Below are 15038 nucleotides of genomic sequence, written 5' to 3'. Positions count from 1 at the left end.
GCAGCAGGCAACTTCAAACTTATTCAATGCATTGAAACACATTGGATGAGAGCTATTCGGCAAATAGTCATCAAAGCACGTTATTTTAATCAGGTCAACAAAAATATTTTGTGTGTTATTCTAATGTATACCTTGCGCGTGTTTTTTCTTGGTTGGGTGAACCGTGTTTACTAAATTTGATCGTACCTGTAGAAGAAGCTACAATACATTTATCCGTTCGGTCAAGTAAAAATACGAATGAACTTCGTTGAGTCTTTATAGTCTCTATCATATCCGATAACATCATAAACTGTCATGTATGATATCATGTCATATTCTACCATATAATATTTGGTTCTAACATGTTATGTCAAATCATATCTTACCATATATTCTATTATACCATATTAAGCCATATCCTAAGCTGTTTTTTTACTATGAAAACCCTACAATAGCATATGCGATGCTATCATATCAAGCCAGCTCATATCACTTGTGATTATATACAATTATGTGATGTCCTACAACATCTATTTTATCAAATACAACCACATCATATACTGCCAGATCCGAATGTCCGGATGTATAATGTCGTATCACATTACACCATATCTTATCTCACCCTACTGTTGCCTGCTACATCATGCTATAGAGATTATCTATCAGAATTGGAAATAATTTCTTGGACTGATTCAGGTTAACTCTGTTGACTGTTCACAGGCAGAGTTTGCTCAATTCGTGTTCATGAGGTAAATACTCTCTTATACTGCTGAATTAGTTGGCTAGTCGCATAGAGAACAGCACACTATTGTTACTCCTCAACCATCTGATTTGTACCTGTAACACAAGTGTGTCAGCTGACATCTTATTTGTTCTTACTATCAGATTACATGACAACATAGAGCTCGAGCAAAGTGTTGCACATACAATAGATTGATTTATGATTCGTTCTCAATCATTGTTTTGATGTTCATTGAATTAGAGTTTTGCTTCAGATATCATTTTCCTTGCCTAATCCTAATTCATCTTCAGCACAGTAAATTTCGGAGTTCAAGTCGGCATGGCATGTAAGTCTAGTTTTATAAGTTTGGCCTGAAAATTCTGATTTTCACATGTACCTCATTTTTGAGTTCATTTCTTTTTCAGTCTCTAAACTTATTAAAATGTCTGCATGAAGGGCGGGGCTTAGCTAGAGCAACGGTATTCTAACATTCTTGCTGACTCACTATTTCTATTCACACCACTAGTATTCTCATGGTGCTTTAGTCAGGTGTGAATACTTGAGCCACGTAGCTGTTAGTGTGGAACATATTTAAATCACATTTAATATACACTACAGTCATAGCATTAATATAGAAACAAAAACTCATAGATCGACAGAGGATCTATACACGGATGAGAAATAGGCTCGATGTTTCATCAGTCTCATGTCTAGTAGGGCTCCTAGTGTTTACAGATAAACGTAAATGTCTTCTATAATCTTAATATTCTATACTTTGGGCGGTGGAAGGAGTTGAATTACAACTTAAGAGCAGACATTAAGCTTAAAACGTTGTCACATGTTCAACTTATATGCCAAAGTTGATTTTATGTCATCTTTGCTATTCTTTGGGAAAACACTTAGGACTAATTCATTCAGTGACTACTAACTAACATTTCTCCGTCATATGTTTTTGTTACGAGTTAAACCAAGTCATACATATATATATTATGTATATTATACATATATATATTATATGTATATATATGTATGGTTTTTATCTGTCTCCTGAATTAATCTAACCAACGAATTCTCGTGATTTACTACCCAATTTTTTAGTGATTTATAATATGCTTTTATATTATACCTTCTCATCTATTATGTTTTCATAAAAGCCTATGATTCTATCTAAACCGTAGATTATTGCAGGGAGCTAAGCAAGGACGAGCCTAAGAAAGGAAGCTGCAGTTCAGGCTATAGTATGGCAGTACAGCTCATTATAGAGAAGGCAGAAGGACTTACTGTAGATAAAGGTGCAATATTTTCATTTCTTGAAGCTCTCTTCATACGATTATCTCCTTTTTGAATACTAACTACAGGTTGTTTTGCAGCTTTCTGTTAACGAAAAGAAGCTAAAAGCTAACGATTTTATAATTTGATGCCAAAATATGTATTCTTGGTGAAAAAATGTCAAAAGTAGCTTTCAGTAGAATAATAATGAAACGCAAACAACGATATTTTTCTTGTAAAACATCAACTAGTCCTAATCTGGTCGTATATATTTCTGGTATATAATCTGGCTTGAATATATTTCTTGGTAACTCTTGCATACTATGTATGAACCAGTAGTTCCATCACTCATTCTACTGAGTAATATATGCACTGTTGAGTCTACACATTCATTCACATGACTCTAAGGTAAACTAACAATAAAATATTTGTTTACTGAACACAACTTAATGAATTTAGTTTTAGAATCTTATCCCTAATATCTCAAACCAACATTTTACAAAGTTATTTGATTTGCTAAGAAAAGCACTGGCTTTAGCTCTGCAGGTTTTTTACAACGTAATAAGAATTCCACGAAGCAAAAATTTCTCCAAATCATAAGCTAGAAATATATTTTTTTATCGATAACCATTGCTTAATGCGTATAGGCAATGAAGTCATTTAGTACTTATAAACACCAAACAGCGCTTACATAGCTTACATGGCATATATGCATGGCTCAAGTTACACCATCTTTGTCTATCATTATTATTGACATTAGGTCAGTGCTTGCCATATGGTGATCCTCAGAGTTTATTAATGACATTTAAATTAATAAAACTTTAGTTTGAATTATTAACTGCTGTTTTAAAAGACAAATAACATTATTTCAAGAGATAGAATAGTTCAATCACTGTAATATTTATTTTGGTACATGAAGAGGGATTGACATATATACTCACTTCCGAGCATAAATTAGACATGAGACATGAAGCAAGTTCCAAAAACACTTCAGTCTATAGATTAAACAGTTCTATTATATACTTTAGTACATGTATATATATTTAACTGTTCCATTTATACTTTAGTGCTGTTTCTTGATTCCTTTACACTATTTGGCCAAGTATGCAAGAGGCTGCTTTTGAGAACAGCATCGCTCGGTTTTCCTCCTCAAATCAATTTGCAAAAAAGTTTTCAACAGGTTGGCTAAAGGTTATAGTGAAAGTGAGGCAAAAACACATAACCGAAAACAGATACTAAAAAATATGATAACAAAATTAAGTAAGTTTAATAAAAAATTAAAAATTAGCTTCAAGTGTGTGTTTAGTAAACTAAATTCATTTAAGTTAGATTCAAAGTTTCTATTACGTAGTCACATAAGTTTAGTGTACCGAACCCATTGCTCTCAAGTCTCTCTCAGATTGCCGTTACTAACAATGTATGTCTCAAAGGTACAAACTTCATTCAATAATGTACATAGTGATTTAACATTTTATTACAGATAATAACAACTAAATGGGTATTTGCTACTTTGTTAGTGCAAGTACTGAATTATAACAAGTACAAACACTTTTCCACCGCATTACTCTCTGGGTGGTTTTTCATAATAAGGTAATGGATTAATTTTTACTTAGTTGTTTTATGTAAGAATTAGTGCCTTGAGATGCGAGTAAATTGACATGCAAGCCCAGTACCAGAACGTATTAGGCTCATATGTTGAGGTATGACTGTATAGATTGAACAGGTTTGCACTGCCAGTGTAGTTGCCGTGTAAACACAGAAACTTGCTCTAACGCTCATATTTGTAGCCTTTTTAAAAAGGAGAATACACATCCGAGTTGTCATTTTAACCTATAACAAATATGGTGTCCTTATAGTAATTACCATAACTCAGCTAAATCATAATGCAGTACTGCTAGGTTTATTTTATTCAAGCAAATATTACAACAGCATCTGAAAAACTTTAAAAATCCGACCAATTTTTTTTTTTTAGGACCTTTGAACCCATTCTGCGTTGTCAAGTGTGAAGGGGAAACCCAAAAGACAGCAGTCATCAAAGGAGCAAAGTCACACGTTTGGAATACTAAATACATTTTCTACAAAGCCACTACAGCCGGCCACAAGAAATTTCCAATTACTTTGCAAGTTAGTTTTCTCTAAACACAAACTATGTTTACTTGATGTACATGTATAGTAAACTACGAATATGAGTATGTAAAGTTACTTTATATATATGTAGAAGGTTGGGTAGTAAGGTTGTTCTCACTGACCAGTCAGCTGTTATTTATGATAAACGAGAGACAAGCATGTTAGCTGCCACGACTTGTCAAGTCTCTCATACCTACACATCTACACTTATCATTGTGCACCTTATAATTCCTTATATGACCATCTATCATTTTATTACATCTTACATTACCCTCAGGCATCTTATCACATCATATCCATGCACTTTATCATTCCTTATATGACCATGTCTTATTTTATCACATCTTACCTTACCCTCATGCGTCTTATCACATCATATCCATGCACCTTATCATTCCTTATATGACCATGTCTCATTTTATCACATCTTACCTTACCCTCATAAATCTTATCACATCATATCCATGCACCTCATCATTCCTTATATGACCATCTCTCATTTTATCACATCTTACATTACCCTCATGCATCTTATCACATCATATCCATGCACTTTATCATTCCTTATATAACCATGTCTTATTTTATCACATCTTACCTTACCCTCATGCGTCTTATCACATCATATCCATGCACCTTATCATTCCTTATATGACCATGTCTCATTTTATCACATCTTACCTTACCCTCATAAATCTTATCACATCATATCCATGCACCTCATCATTCCTTATATGACCATCTCTCATTTTATCACATCTTACATTACCCTCATGCATCTTATCACATCATATCCATGCACTTTATCATTCCTTATATAACCATGTCTTATTTTATCACATCTTACCTTACCCTCATGCGTCTTATCACATCATATCCATGCACCTTATCATTCCTTATATGACCATGTCTCATTTTATCACATCTTACCTTACCCTCATGCATCTTATCACATCATATCCATGCACCTCATCATTCCTTATATGACCATCTCTCATTTTATCACATCTTACCATACCCTCATGCATCTTATCACATCATATCCATGCACCTTATCATTCCTTATATGACCATGTCTTATTTTATCACATCTCACCTTACCCTCATGAATCTTATCACATCATATCCATGCACCTTATCATTCCTTATATGACCATGTCTCATTTTACCACATCTTACCTTACCCTCATAAATCTTATCACATCATATCCATGCACCTTATCATTACTTATATGACCATGTCTTATTTTATCACATCTTACATTACCCTCATGCGTCTTATCACATCATATCCATGCACCTTATCATTCCTTATATGACCATGTCTCATTTTATCACATCTTACCTTACCCTCATAAATCTTATCACATCATATCCATGCACCTCATCATTCCTTATATAACCATCTCTCATTTTATCACATCTTACATTACCCTCATGCATCTTATCACATCATATCCATGCACTTTATCATTCCTTATATGACCATGTCTTATTTTATCACATCTTACCTTACCCTCATGCGTCTTATCACATCATATCCATGGACCTTATCATTCCTTATATGACCATGTCTCATTTTACCACATCTTACCTTACCCTCATAAATCTTATCACATCATATCCATGCACCTTATCATTCCTTATATGACCATGTCTTATTTTATCACATCTTACCTTACCCTCATGAATCTTATCACATCATATCCATGCACCTTATAATTCCTTATATGACCATCTCTCATTTTATCACATCTCACCATACCCTCATGCATCTTATCACATCATATCCATGCACCTTATAATTCCTTATATGACCATCTCTCATTTTATCACATCGTCCCTTGCTCTCATTTTATCACATCGTATCTTGTTACATTGACTCTAGCCACATCATACTTTATGACATATCTAACGATATAATTTTTTCACCATACCATATTCCACCATACTATACTCTATCTTACCATTTCTTACCACATCATATCATACCACATCATAGCATACCATATCATATCCTACCATAGGTCTTTAAATAATAGAGTACTTGTCAAGTTATGCTCAGTTTGCCTCAGTAGTTGTTAGCAAGATTGATTATCAGGAGATATGATCCTCAGTAGTCCCTCAAACTTCACAGCTCCCTCCTACTTCACAGCTCCCTACAGCCGCGGCTTCAACTGTCACGGTTTCAGCTGTCAAAACTTCAATTGTCACGATTTCAACTGTCAGGGATCTTACTGTCGCGGCTTCAATTATCGCGGCTTAAACTGTCGCGGCTTCAACTGTCGCGGCTTCAACTGTTGCGGCTTCGTTGTATCACAGGTTGTGGGTAGCTTGCATTTGTATAAATTAAGAAGACACTTCAATACACAAATCAACTGTCGCAGCTTCAATTGTCGCAACTTCAACTGTCATGGCTTCATTGTATGAGCTTTTAAGTATCTTACAAGTATCGGTATAAGTTAACGATACACCTTAAACCATAACTGTCACGAACAACTTTTATCGTATTTCCTAGGTAAATCAGACACGCTAATTCCGATTTTGTACTCAAAATAAAGATTAGTCCACTAAACTTCAAGGTCATTTAGGCTTTTTTAAAGTGTTTCAATATTCGTTTCGAAAACAACACAATCGGCATTACAAGCTCCGCCCATAAATATGTGACGAAACCTAGCTTTTTCAGGAACGGAAGTTAGGAATGTTTAGTCCGATTTAGAATAATAGAGATGGGTGTCTTAAAACCCATTATCATCTAAATCCAGCCTGTAAAATAATTTCAGATTTTTATGAAAGGTATATAAACTATTTTAAATTGCTCGTAGCTTGTTACATGACGTTTAAATGGGCTGGACGCCGAGAAAAATGAGCTCAAAAAGCGCGGTTTTATCATGAGCTAGCGTTGTTATCGCGCTTTTTTAAATATGCAATGTTAAATAGCTCATCTACCTTTCAGAAAAGACTGATATTATTTTTAAGGCTGAATTTAGATATTAATGGATTTTATAACACCCATCTCTATTATTCTAAATCGGTCTAAACATCCCTACATAACTTCTGTTCCTAAAAAGCTAGGTTACGTCACGTATTTATGGGCGGAGCTTGTTATGCCGATCGTGTTGTTTTCGAGACCAATATTAGAACGCTGTAAAAAAGCCTTCATTACTCTGAAAGTTAGTGGACTAATCTTAATTTTGAGTACAAAATTGGAATCGGCGTGTCTTATTTACCTTGTAAATACGATAAAAGTTGTTCGTGACAGTTATGGTTTGAGTTTTGTCACCAAGTCACGATTGAAAGCCCACTGTCTATTGATATGAAAGTCTTCCCCAAGGAGCTGGTTGACGTCAGCGCCTCAAATAGAATCTCTATCAAGAATCCCTCCACACTGCTTTCCAACTACTGAATGCAATTCAACTACTGAATGAATTTGACCAGCCCTCCTCATTTTCAGCCAACAAGCACTTTTCATCATTTCGCTATCCCGACGTTGATTGGCTCAACAATATTTAGCATTGTCTTGCTCTCGTTCATTCTCACCGCAGTATATAGTACGACCCGTATAGTAATTGTGAAAGTTTAGAAAGCAGTTTATGTGGGTTCAAGTGTTAAAATTGGGGTCTATAATTGCAAACACCTAGTTTTTATTTCATTGAAATTACCATTTCGCAGGTGGGTCAGGTCACGAATGCAGCCTGCAAAATAAGAGAGATCACTGTATCTAAACTCAGATAGCTCGGAAATTCACACCATTCTTGTTATTCATATGCATGATACCTATTATAGTATAATAACCATATTAAACCATAACTGCCACAATCCCCTGAGTAAAAGTTTTTCTAATAGCAAATCAACTATGCTGATCACTATGGTTACACTATTTTTCATATCTATTACCTCAATAAAAAAATTGCAAACATTTTTGAGATTAATTTGCATTTTGTCTCCAAACCGATGTCATTTAGAAGGCAGTGGCTATATAGCGCATATCGTTGATTTTGTGGCGTAACCTAGCTTACAATTGACCCGAATAACAACGCTAACTTGTGATAAAATCGCGCTTTTTTGAGCTAATTTGTCTTGGCGTTCAGCCTATTAAACATCCTGTAACAAGCTAGAAGCAATGTTAAATAGCTTATTTACCTTTCAGAAAAGACTGGGATTACTTTGAAGGCTGAATTTAGAAAATAACGGCATCCCATTATTCTCTAAACTCCCAAGACACCCATCTTGATAAAGTCATTGCATTCTCTTATCTGCCATGTGATTGGTCAACAGCCTTTCAACTAGTCGGTGAACACAATTATATCTTGGTAGTTTTCATCAAAAGCATACCATGGGTACTTGGATTCCAGCCATTGAGAGAGTATCTGTATCTGTTGTCTAATAACTCTTTCTAAGAAATAAGCATTTTATGAGCGATTCAAAAAGAAATTACCTTGACCTTCGATGATTTGACATTTGCAACATTGATTTTCATTGGTCACTTCAAATAGATATATAATTCTAGATCAGACTAAACATCCCAACTTCCGTCCCTAAAAAACTAGGTTATTTCACATATTTATGGGCGGGGCTTGTTGTGTTGATTGCGACCCGATAAAAGCCTTCAAAAACAAAAATGACCTTGAAATTTAGTGGACCAATCTTAATTTTGAGTACAAAATCGGAACCCATGTGTCGGATTTACGTATTGAGCAAACGATGAAAGCTGTTCATGGCAGTTATGGTTTAACATAAGCCTTTGAATATAGACATGATATTCTTGTTGGCAAGGGTGTAACGCATTGTAACTCGTACTTACTATTATTTGCAAATCAAACAGCAACTTTTATATTAGCGTTTGGGTTATAGATGTTGCTATACTGACCTGTTCCTTGAGTAAATTTGTTTACTTGACTATAATAGAAAGAGCCCTGTCCGTCACCGCAATTAGAGATTAGGAAAAAGATTGCTTTCAACGGGAAACAAACTTTCGACCTGGTAGATAGCCTTGCTGTATTTTGGAATAATTGCAGTTACTTATTACACCCAAAGATCTCTCACGATGCACTGAACTGCCAGTGTGCAAGTGTATGTGTAGTCAGGGCTCAACAGAAGTGAATTTAAAGAGTTTCTTCGTTCTATTAGCCCATGAAATGCTTCTAAACATTCTTTTAGGGTGAATATTTTGTTTTAGGTGATGAATTCTAAAACAGTCGGAAGCACATGCCTAGGAGAAACGACACTGAAATATTTTGGTGATGAAACGGGTAGAACTGAGGAGTTGTCTCTGTACCGATACAGTAAGAAAAAGGACGAGCCTGACCTTGTTCTGCCTGGCACGCTTTACGTCAAAGTCTCCAGCAGCAGCAACCTTTCGGAGTTTTAGTAAAACAACAATCGTTCTGGCTAATATTAAAAAATGTCACTTGAAATGATGTTGAACGCAAATCTGAAAACACCGCCATAAAAATCACAACAAATATATGAAGGGTGTGGCGTACAAGAACTTACACTTCAGTATAGTGAACCACGGAGGAGTGGTTCACTATCGTCGCATAAATTAACAAGTTTCATGACATTGGTCAGAAGCGAAGTGCTTTTCAATTCCTGTTTGTAGACTTGCTGTTGTTAATTTGTAGATTTGATAGATTTATGATTGTTTATGCAAATTAAAAAACGAAACATTTTTTCATTTTGGTTAATTTGTCTTTGTATGAAGGCAAAAAATTTACATTACGGTATCAGTGACTTTGGTGTTAGTTTACAATTTTTATAGTTATTTTATTTTTTTTATTTTTCAAAATTGTGTTTAAAAATTGTGCCTCCGATGATGGTGACATTGGCTATGCATAATTTAAAACAGGTTGCTCATTCCAACTACTATGACACTTATTCTTTACAACCAGTGTGAAACTTTTCCTATGCATAATCTGAAACCGGTTTTGTCACAGCGGTTGCTCATTGCAACCGCTGTGACACTTGCTCATTCCAACCACTGTGACACTTTTTACAACTACTGTGACACTTTTGCTCATTCACCAGTTTCTATGTGTGTTGATATTGCAGTAAATAAATCAATATTCATTTGCAAATGCTTCTTTTATAGATGAACTGACACAAAATTTTCATATAGGCTATTTTATCAGAAAGCATCAGTATTCTTTCTATCATTTGTGATTTTTTTTACTATTTGGTAGTCTGGTTGTTGGGATGTTTCAAGATTAAAATCGATAACATTTAATAAAACACTAAATCAAACGGAAGTCCGATAATGACATCTATAATAGCAAAGAGACTGACAGAATAGAGACACGTAACGCTTCAAATTGAACAGAATAACTGGTATCAACTATCACAACGAGAGTAGCTAGTGACGTAATTTCGCATGTATATCTATTTTGAGCGTTTTAACAGCGATCAAGTCTTCAAGATGGTTGTTCATTTATAAAATTTAAAATTTTACACCTTCAAATTTGTCACGCACTGCACGAATTTTGATTCTGAGTCTTTTAATCACGATCAAGTTTTATCAATTTTAATCTAGAAACATCCTGGCAGTCAGATCACCTCAAAGATCAAAAACAATCAAAAATGAGAGAAATCTACTGATACATTCCGATAAAATCTACAATGAATTTATGTAATTTCATCTTTAAGGTGGTTTTGTCATGAGAGATATAATAGTGGTAATCTTGATCTGTTTAACAAATCAAGTCAGCTATTGTGTATGCTGCCTCTCTTTACTTTTTAAAATGCGGCATCTAAACTTACTGCTGGTTAAACTGCTGGTTTAGACCAGCAGTTAACCTTGTTGAGCGTACTGAACCCAACTAGTTTCATACGACCTTCATCGAACTCTGCCTTAATTAATGATCTTACTAATGATCTCTGCATTGGAGACAAGTATGATCTTACATTGGAGACATAAATATGTGTTTCACTGGTGCACAAAATGAACTGTGCATTAGCGTCACTGTGTTCAAAGAACAAAGCCAATGCAATGCATGAGCTTGCAACGAATTACAAATCTTTTAATAAAGATGCGACCTTGCAAATCAGTGTGACTTCTGCTATTGCCTTTGAGAAACCTCTACCGAACCACTGAGACTGATTCACCGAACCTGTAGGGCTTGATCAAACCGAGGTTAAGAACCACCGGTCTAGACAAACTTTCTAGTCTCTAAAGAGCCAGCTTTTCATGGTAATATGCAACAAAGCCTCTACTAATTTCGCATTTAAAACAGTTGATTAATTTTGCTTTAGACGAATGATGCTTTCTCAATAGAATTTCGTCATAAGCTTTCAATCCTAGTTCAACATATTTGATTGCGTTAATTCCTCGCACTGCGAAAATATCATTGCTAAAGATTTTGAGCCATGACAAAAACTCTAGCATGTATAATAACATGTGCGATTACACAATTTTGACCCACTTTGTTTGTAGAAAGGTCCAGAGAAGGTTGTGGTTTGGTCCTGTATTGTACACAAGAACGTACAAAAACAAGCATATAGCAGTATTAATACTGGAAAGTATTAAAGACGTAGAAAACTAAAGAGGCAACATAAACGTATTGATTATTCTATGTGGTTCATTATGCAGGATGTATAATGATTATTAATCAGTAGAAGCAGGTCCACCCTCAACATATTATTTTATGACTAGTCATATAACGATGAAACATACGTATATACAAAAATGAATAATACACACATAACTCATGATTACACGTCAGTGTAACAGATAAGGATGTATTGAATACTGGTATTGTCTACTGTCTACACTAGCACCCACCACAGAAACACTACACAATGATTGTTTTTAAAATCATGCAAACTTTCATTTGGTAATTGGTTAACAATAATTCACGATTATATGAATGAAACCAATTAAATGTTCATATCCTTTCGCTCATCGAATCTTGATACGTGTATTGTATAAGCAAAAGCCTGTCATCGCCTGTCAAAGCCTGTCAAACGTGCTCTCTTCCGGGCTCCGCAAAAGGCCAAACTCTTAGCTTATAGGTCATTATGTCTACCCCATCTAGAATATGCAGCTGCAGCTTGGGACCCTAGCAATAAAGGTGAGATCAAAGACTTAGAGCTTGTACAAAACCAAGCAATCAGGTTTATTGCAAACCTGAAAGGTACAAGAGGCATAAGCAAGGCTATGGACAAGCTAGGAGTGATCCCACTACAACAAAGAAGACAACAACAAAGAATGAGGCTACTTATGAGAGTACTAAGCAAAGAAGATATACATCCTGCACTCGCAGAATCTTATGACAAGCTCATTACCATACCAACAAACTTTATACAAACTAGATCTCAAAGACACGGAGTTCCAATCACTCTACAAACAAACAGGTCACTCTTCCACAATAGCTTTTTACCAAAGACAATACGAGACCTTAAATTGCAGACCTCTATGTAACATTAATTCATAGATTCTAATTATGAAACCAATTACTGGAACATTGTTTTACAAAGAAAACATCCATTTGGGTCTAATTGAGGCACGCCCCTTACATCCCTAGGTGGTTTAGCGTGAAGAATCCTACGAGGTAATACGAGGTAATCGCATTTACCGCAGCTATCAAGGCGTATGCGCGGAAACAACCTCTGCCCGCACTGCGCGAATCACGTCGAGTAGAAAACTGGAGAATTATCTAATCTGTAAAAAATAATTTATATCTAAAGATATGTTATAATTGTTTTTTTTTATTGTGTGTATTTTTATGAAAAAAATAATACCAAATATCAAAAATGGTCTCTGAGTGTTTCGCGGTTTTCATTGGTTAATTTTTGAGCGTGTTTCCGCCATTTTGTAAAGACGATACGACGGCAAAAGAGACAGCTGAGATAAAAATAAATATTAAGTCATTAGCAAACGGCCTAGGTCATGAGTGATGTCGATATATCAAAACTCAAAGTGACAGAGCTGCGAGAAGAGCTTAAGAAACATGGATTAGATACTAAAGGCAAAAAAGAGCAACTCGTTAAAAGACTAGAAAATTTCATATCTGGTTCAGCAGGTATGCGTTCCTGTAAATTTTTATGCTACTAGTGCTTGTAGCCTGCTAACATTTTCAAATAAAGAAGTTTATGTATTCATTTAGAAGGAGATGCTAGTCTAGGAGAAGGAGACCCTGCACTTTCGCAGGAAGAAGATGCTGCTGTCGAAACAAGTCAAGAAACTGCGGAGGAAATGGTGAGCGTATTTGCCATCGTGCCTATGTATAGTTTTAGTTACAAAATGCTTTCGACTGCTGGAAAAATGTTAGCGGACGCAATTTCATTAGATGACGATCTTCGTCCACGACTAATACTTTTGTTGGAGCATCTCCACGCTACTAATTCAAGCTATAAATGTCGCTGTTTATGTGGAAGCCCTTGCAGAATGATGCTCTTAACGTTTAATCTACAGTCACTTATTGTTGCGTAGGAAATCGTCAGAGTCAGGAAGTTTTTAAAACACCTCGGAAGGAATTGCTATATTTCCAACTGCTTGCCAACTCGATGCTAGGTTACTTTTTACCAAGTTGAATTTTATAACATTTGGGACATTGTCTTCAAGTTTATATTCGACTACAAGTTATGATCAAGTAGTTTGGCAGACTAAATTTCAAGCGTACTTAGTTTTGTTATTTTGATTAATTTCATTGCTTCAATTTACGTGGGAACACGCTATATATTGATGTAGGTAGGAACTGTATTGCAATGTGATAACATTTATGGCCTGTAGCAGCATCATTTATATATGCAATATTCTGCTCAAAATGTTTTTAGCTTGATAAAAAAACTCCGATGGTTATAAAAAGATTATTTTTATTTGTGTATAATATCAGTCTGGATGAATTCAAAATTGTTGTTGCTGTTCATATTTGGTCTAGTGTACAATCGCTCACACTTTATTCGTCTCATTCCCATTGAATTAATGGAGTCTGATTCTGATGTATCCAATAGAGATCTAATAAAAACTGAGCTTCCTATCACTACCCTGTGTTTTTAGCAATTGCTAGTATTATTTTTAAAACTGATTTTTACTCCCCTGATGACTCAGGGGAGTAAAAATCTTGACATTCAGTTGTCAAGATGAACACGTATTTGGAATCTCCATTACATAGATTTGTTGGTACACACTTGGCGTTCTACTTGTTGTTTTGAAATAGGTTTTTTTAAAGTATTTAAAGTAAGCGATTTTTTCCATTGCATCCAGATTGTAGTTATTATGAGCAATAGTTATGCTGAGGACGATTATGACTATAGGCTTGTGGTTAACTAAATGAGAAAAATTGAAAGTTTTAAATTTATTTCTATTGGTTAAAGCAAACTCTTTTACCGTGTCATAAATGTTTATTGAACTACTATCAATAAGCCAGGCGTTGTCCACGACTTCTTTTATTTATAATCAGGTAACTCCCAGGTGGTTGTTTAAAAGGCTGGGTCTCAGAATCCAAACAAATTTCTGAAACCAAATATTTTAGCGACCCGGCGGAAAGCATGACGCAATGTGTATCAAGTTGCGATGTAATCAGCCAAATAATTTGGCAATGTATAGCATTCACGCAGACTAACAAAGACATGCACCTGCAATATTGATGTGTGATTTACTTATATACATTGTAGACGTAGTACAACTGTAAATATTTGGTGATTGTTTGCCAAAAACAATTTGCTCTAAACTATCAACAAAGGTTCCAGTCAGTTTTTTTTGCTAATTTTTAGGCAGCTCCTGCGGAACCAGCAGCAGAGCCTGAGCCAGCTGCTGAAAAAAAGGAATCTGCTGATGAATCATTGACCGAAGAAAAGCAGTCTAAGATGGGTTAGTATCTAATTCCCTCAATTGAGTTGTGACACAAAAGTTTATGCAGCTTTATACAGTTATAACTTCATATAACATTGACTGATGCCAAAACCAATTATAAATTTGCCTTTTTGGGTTTGCCCTTCTTCTGAT

At 35.2% G+C, this 15038-nt stretch overlaps 2 protein-coding genes and 1 long non-coding RNA gene across 5 annotated transcripts in view; 2 read left to right on the top strand and 1 right to left on the bottom strand.

Moving 5' to 3' along the window:
• LOC137396645 (calpain-5-like) overlaps positions 1-9586 on the top strand; it is a 30220-nt gene extending 20634 nt beyond the window's left edge. Inside the window, exons 12-14 of the mRNA XM_068082961.1 lie at positions 1889-1992; positions 3942-4093; positions 9276-9586. Of these exons, the coding sequence (XP_067939062.1) occupies positions 1889-1992; positions 3942-4093; positions 9276-9467 (448 nt within the window). The 3' untranslated portion in view covers positions 9468-9586. The remainder of the gene's footprint in view (positions 1-1888; positions 1993-3941; positions 4094-9275) is intronic.
• Positions 9587-11541: 1955 nt separating this feature from the next.
• On the bottom strand, positions 11542-12720 carry LOC137396284 (uncharacterized). 2 transcript variants are annotated; one of them, XR_010978521.1, is made up of 2 exons: positions 12608-12720; positions 11542-12272 (listed from the first exon to the last, which is right to left on the bottom strand). It is a non-coding gene; the product is annotated as an uncharacterized lncRNA (long non-coding RNA). The 2 variants fall into 2 exon arrangements; XR_010978522.1 differs by having other exon boundaries at positions 12667-12690.
• Positions 12721-12906: 186 nt separating this feature from the next.
• Positions 12907-15038, top strand: part of LOC137396243 (heterogeneous nuclear ribonucleoprotein U-like protein 2) — a 29875-nt gene continuing 27743 nt past the window's right edge. For both annotated transcript variants that reach the window (XM_068082427.1, XM_068082425.1), the window contains exons 1-3: positions 12907-13113; positions 13198-13289; positions 14807-14903. In XM_068082427.1, coding sequence (XP_067938528.1) covers positions 12981-13113; positions 13198-13289; positions 14807-14903 — 322 coding nt within the window. In that variant the 5' untranslated portion in view covers positions 12907-12980. The remainder of the gene's footprint in view (positions 13114-13197; positions 13290-14806; positions 14904-15038) is intronic.

The sequence above is a fragment of the Watersipora subatra genome, chromosome 5 (genome assembly GCF_963576615.1).
Source record: "Watersipora subatra chromosome 5, tzWatSuba1.1, whole genome shotgun sequence".
NCBI classification, from domain to species: domain Eukaryota; kingdom Metazoa; phylum Bryozoa; class Gymnolaemata; order Cheilostomatida; family Watersiporidae; genus Watersipora; species Watersipora subatra.
Note: the sequence above shows the minus strand (reverse complement) of the source record. Positions and strands in the feature narration are given on the sequence as shown.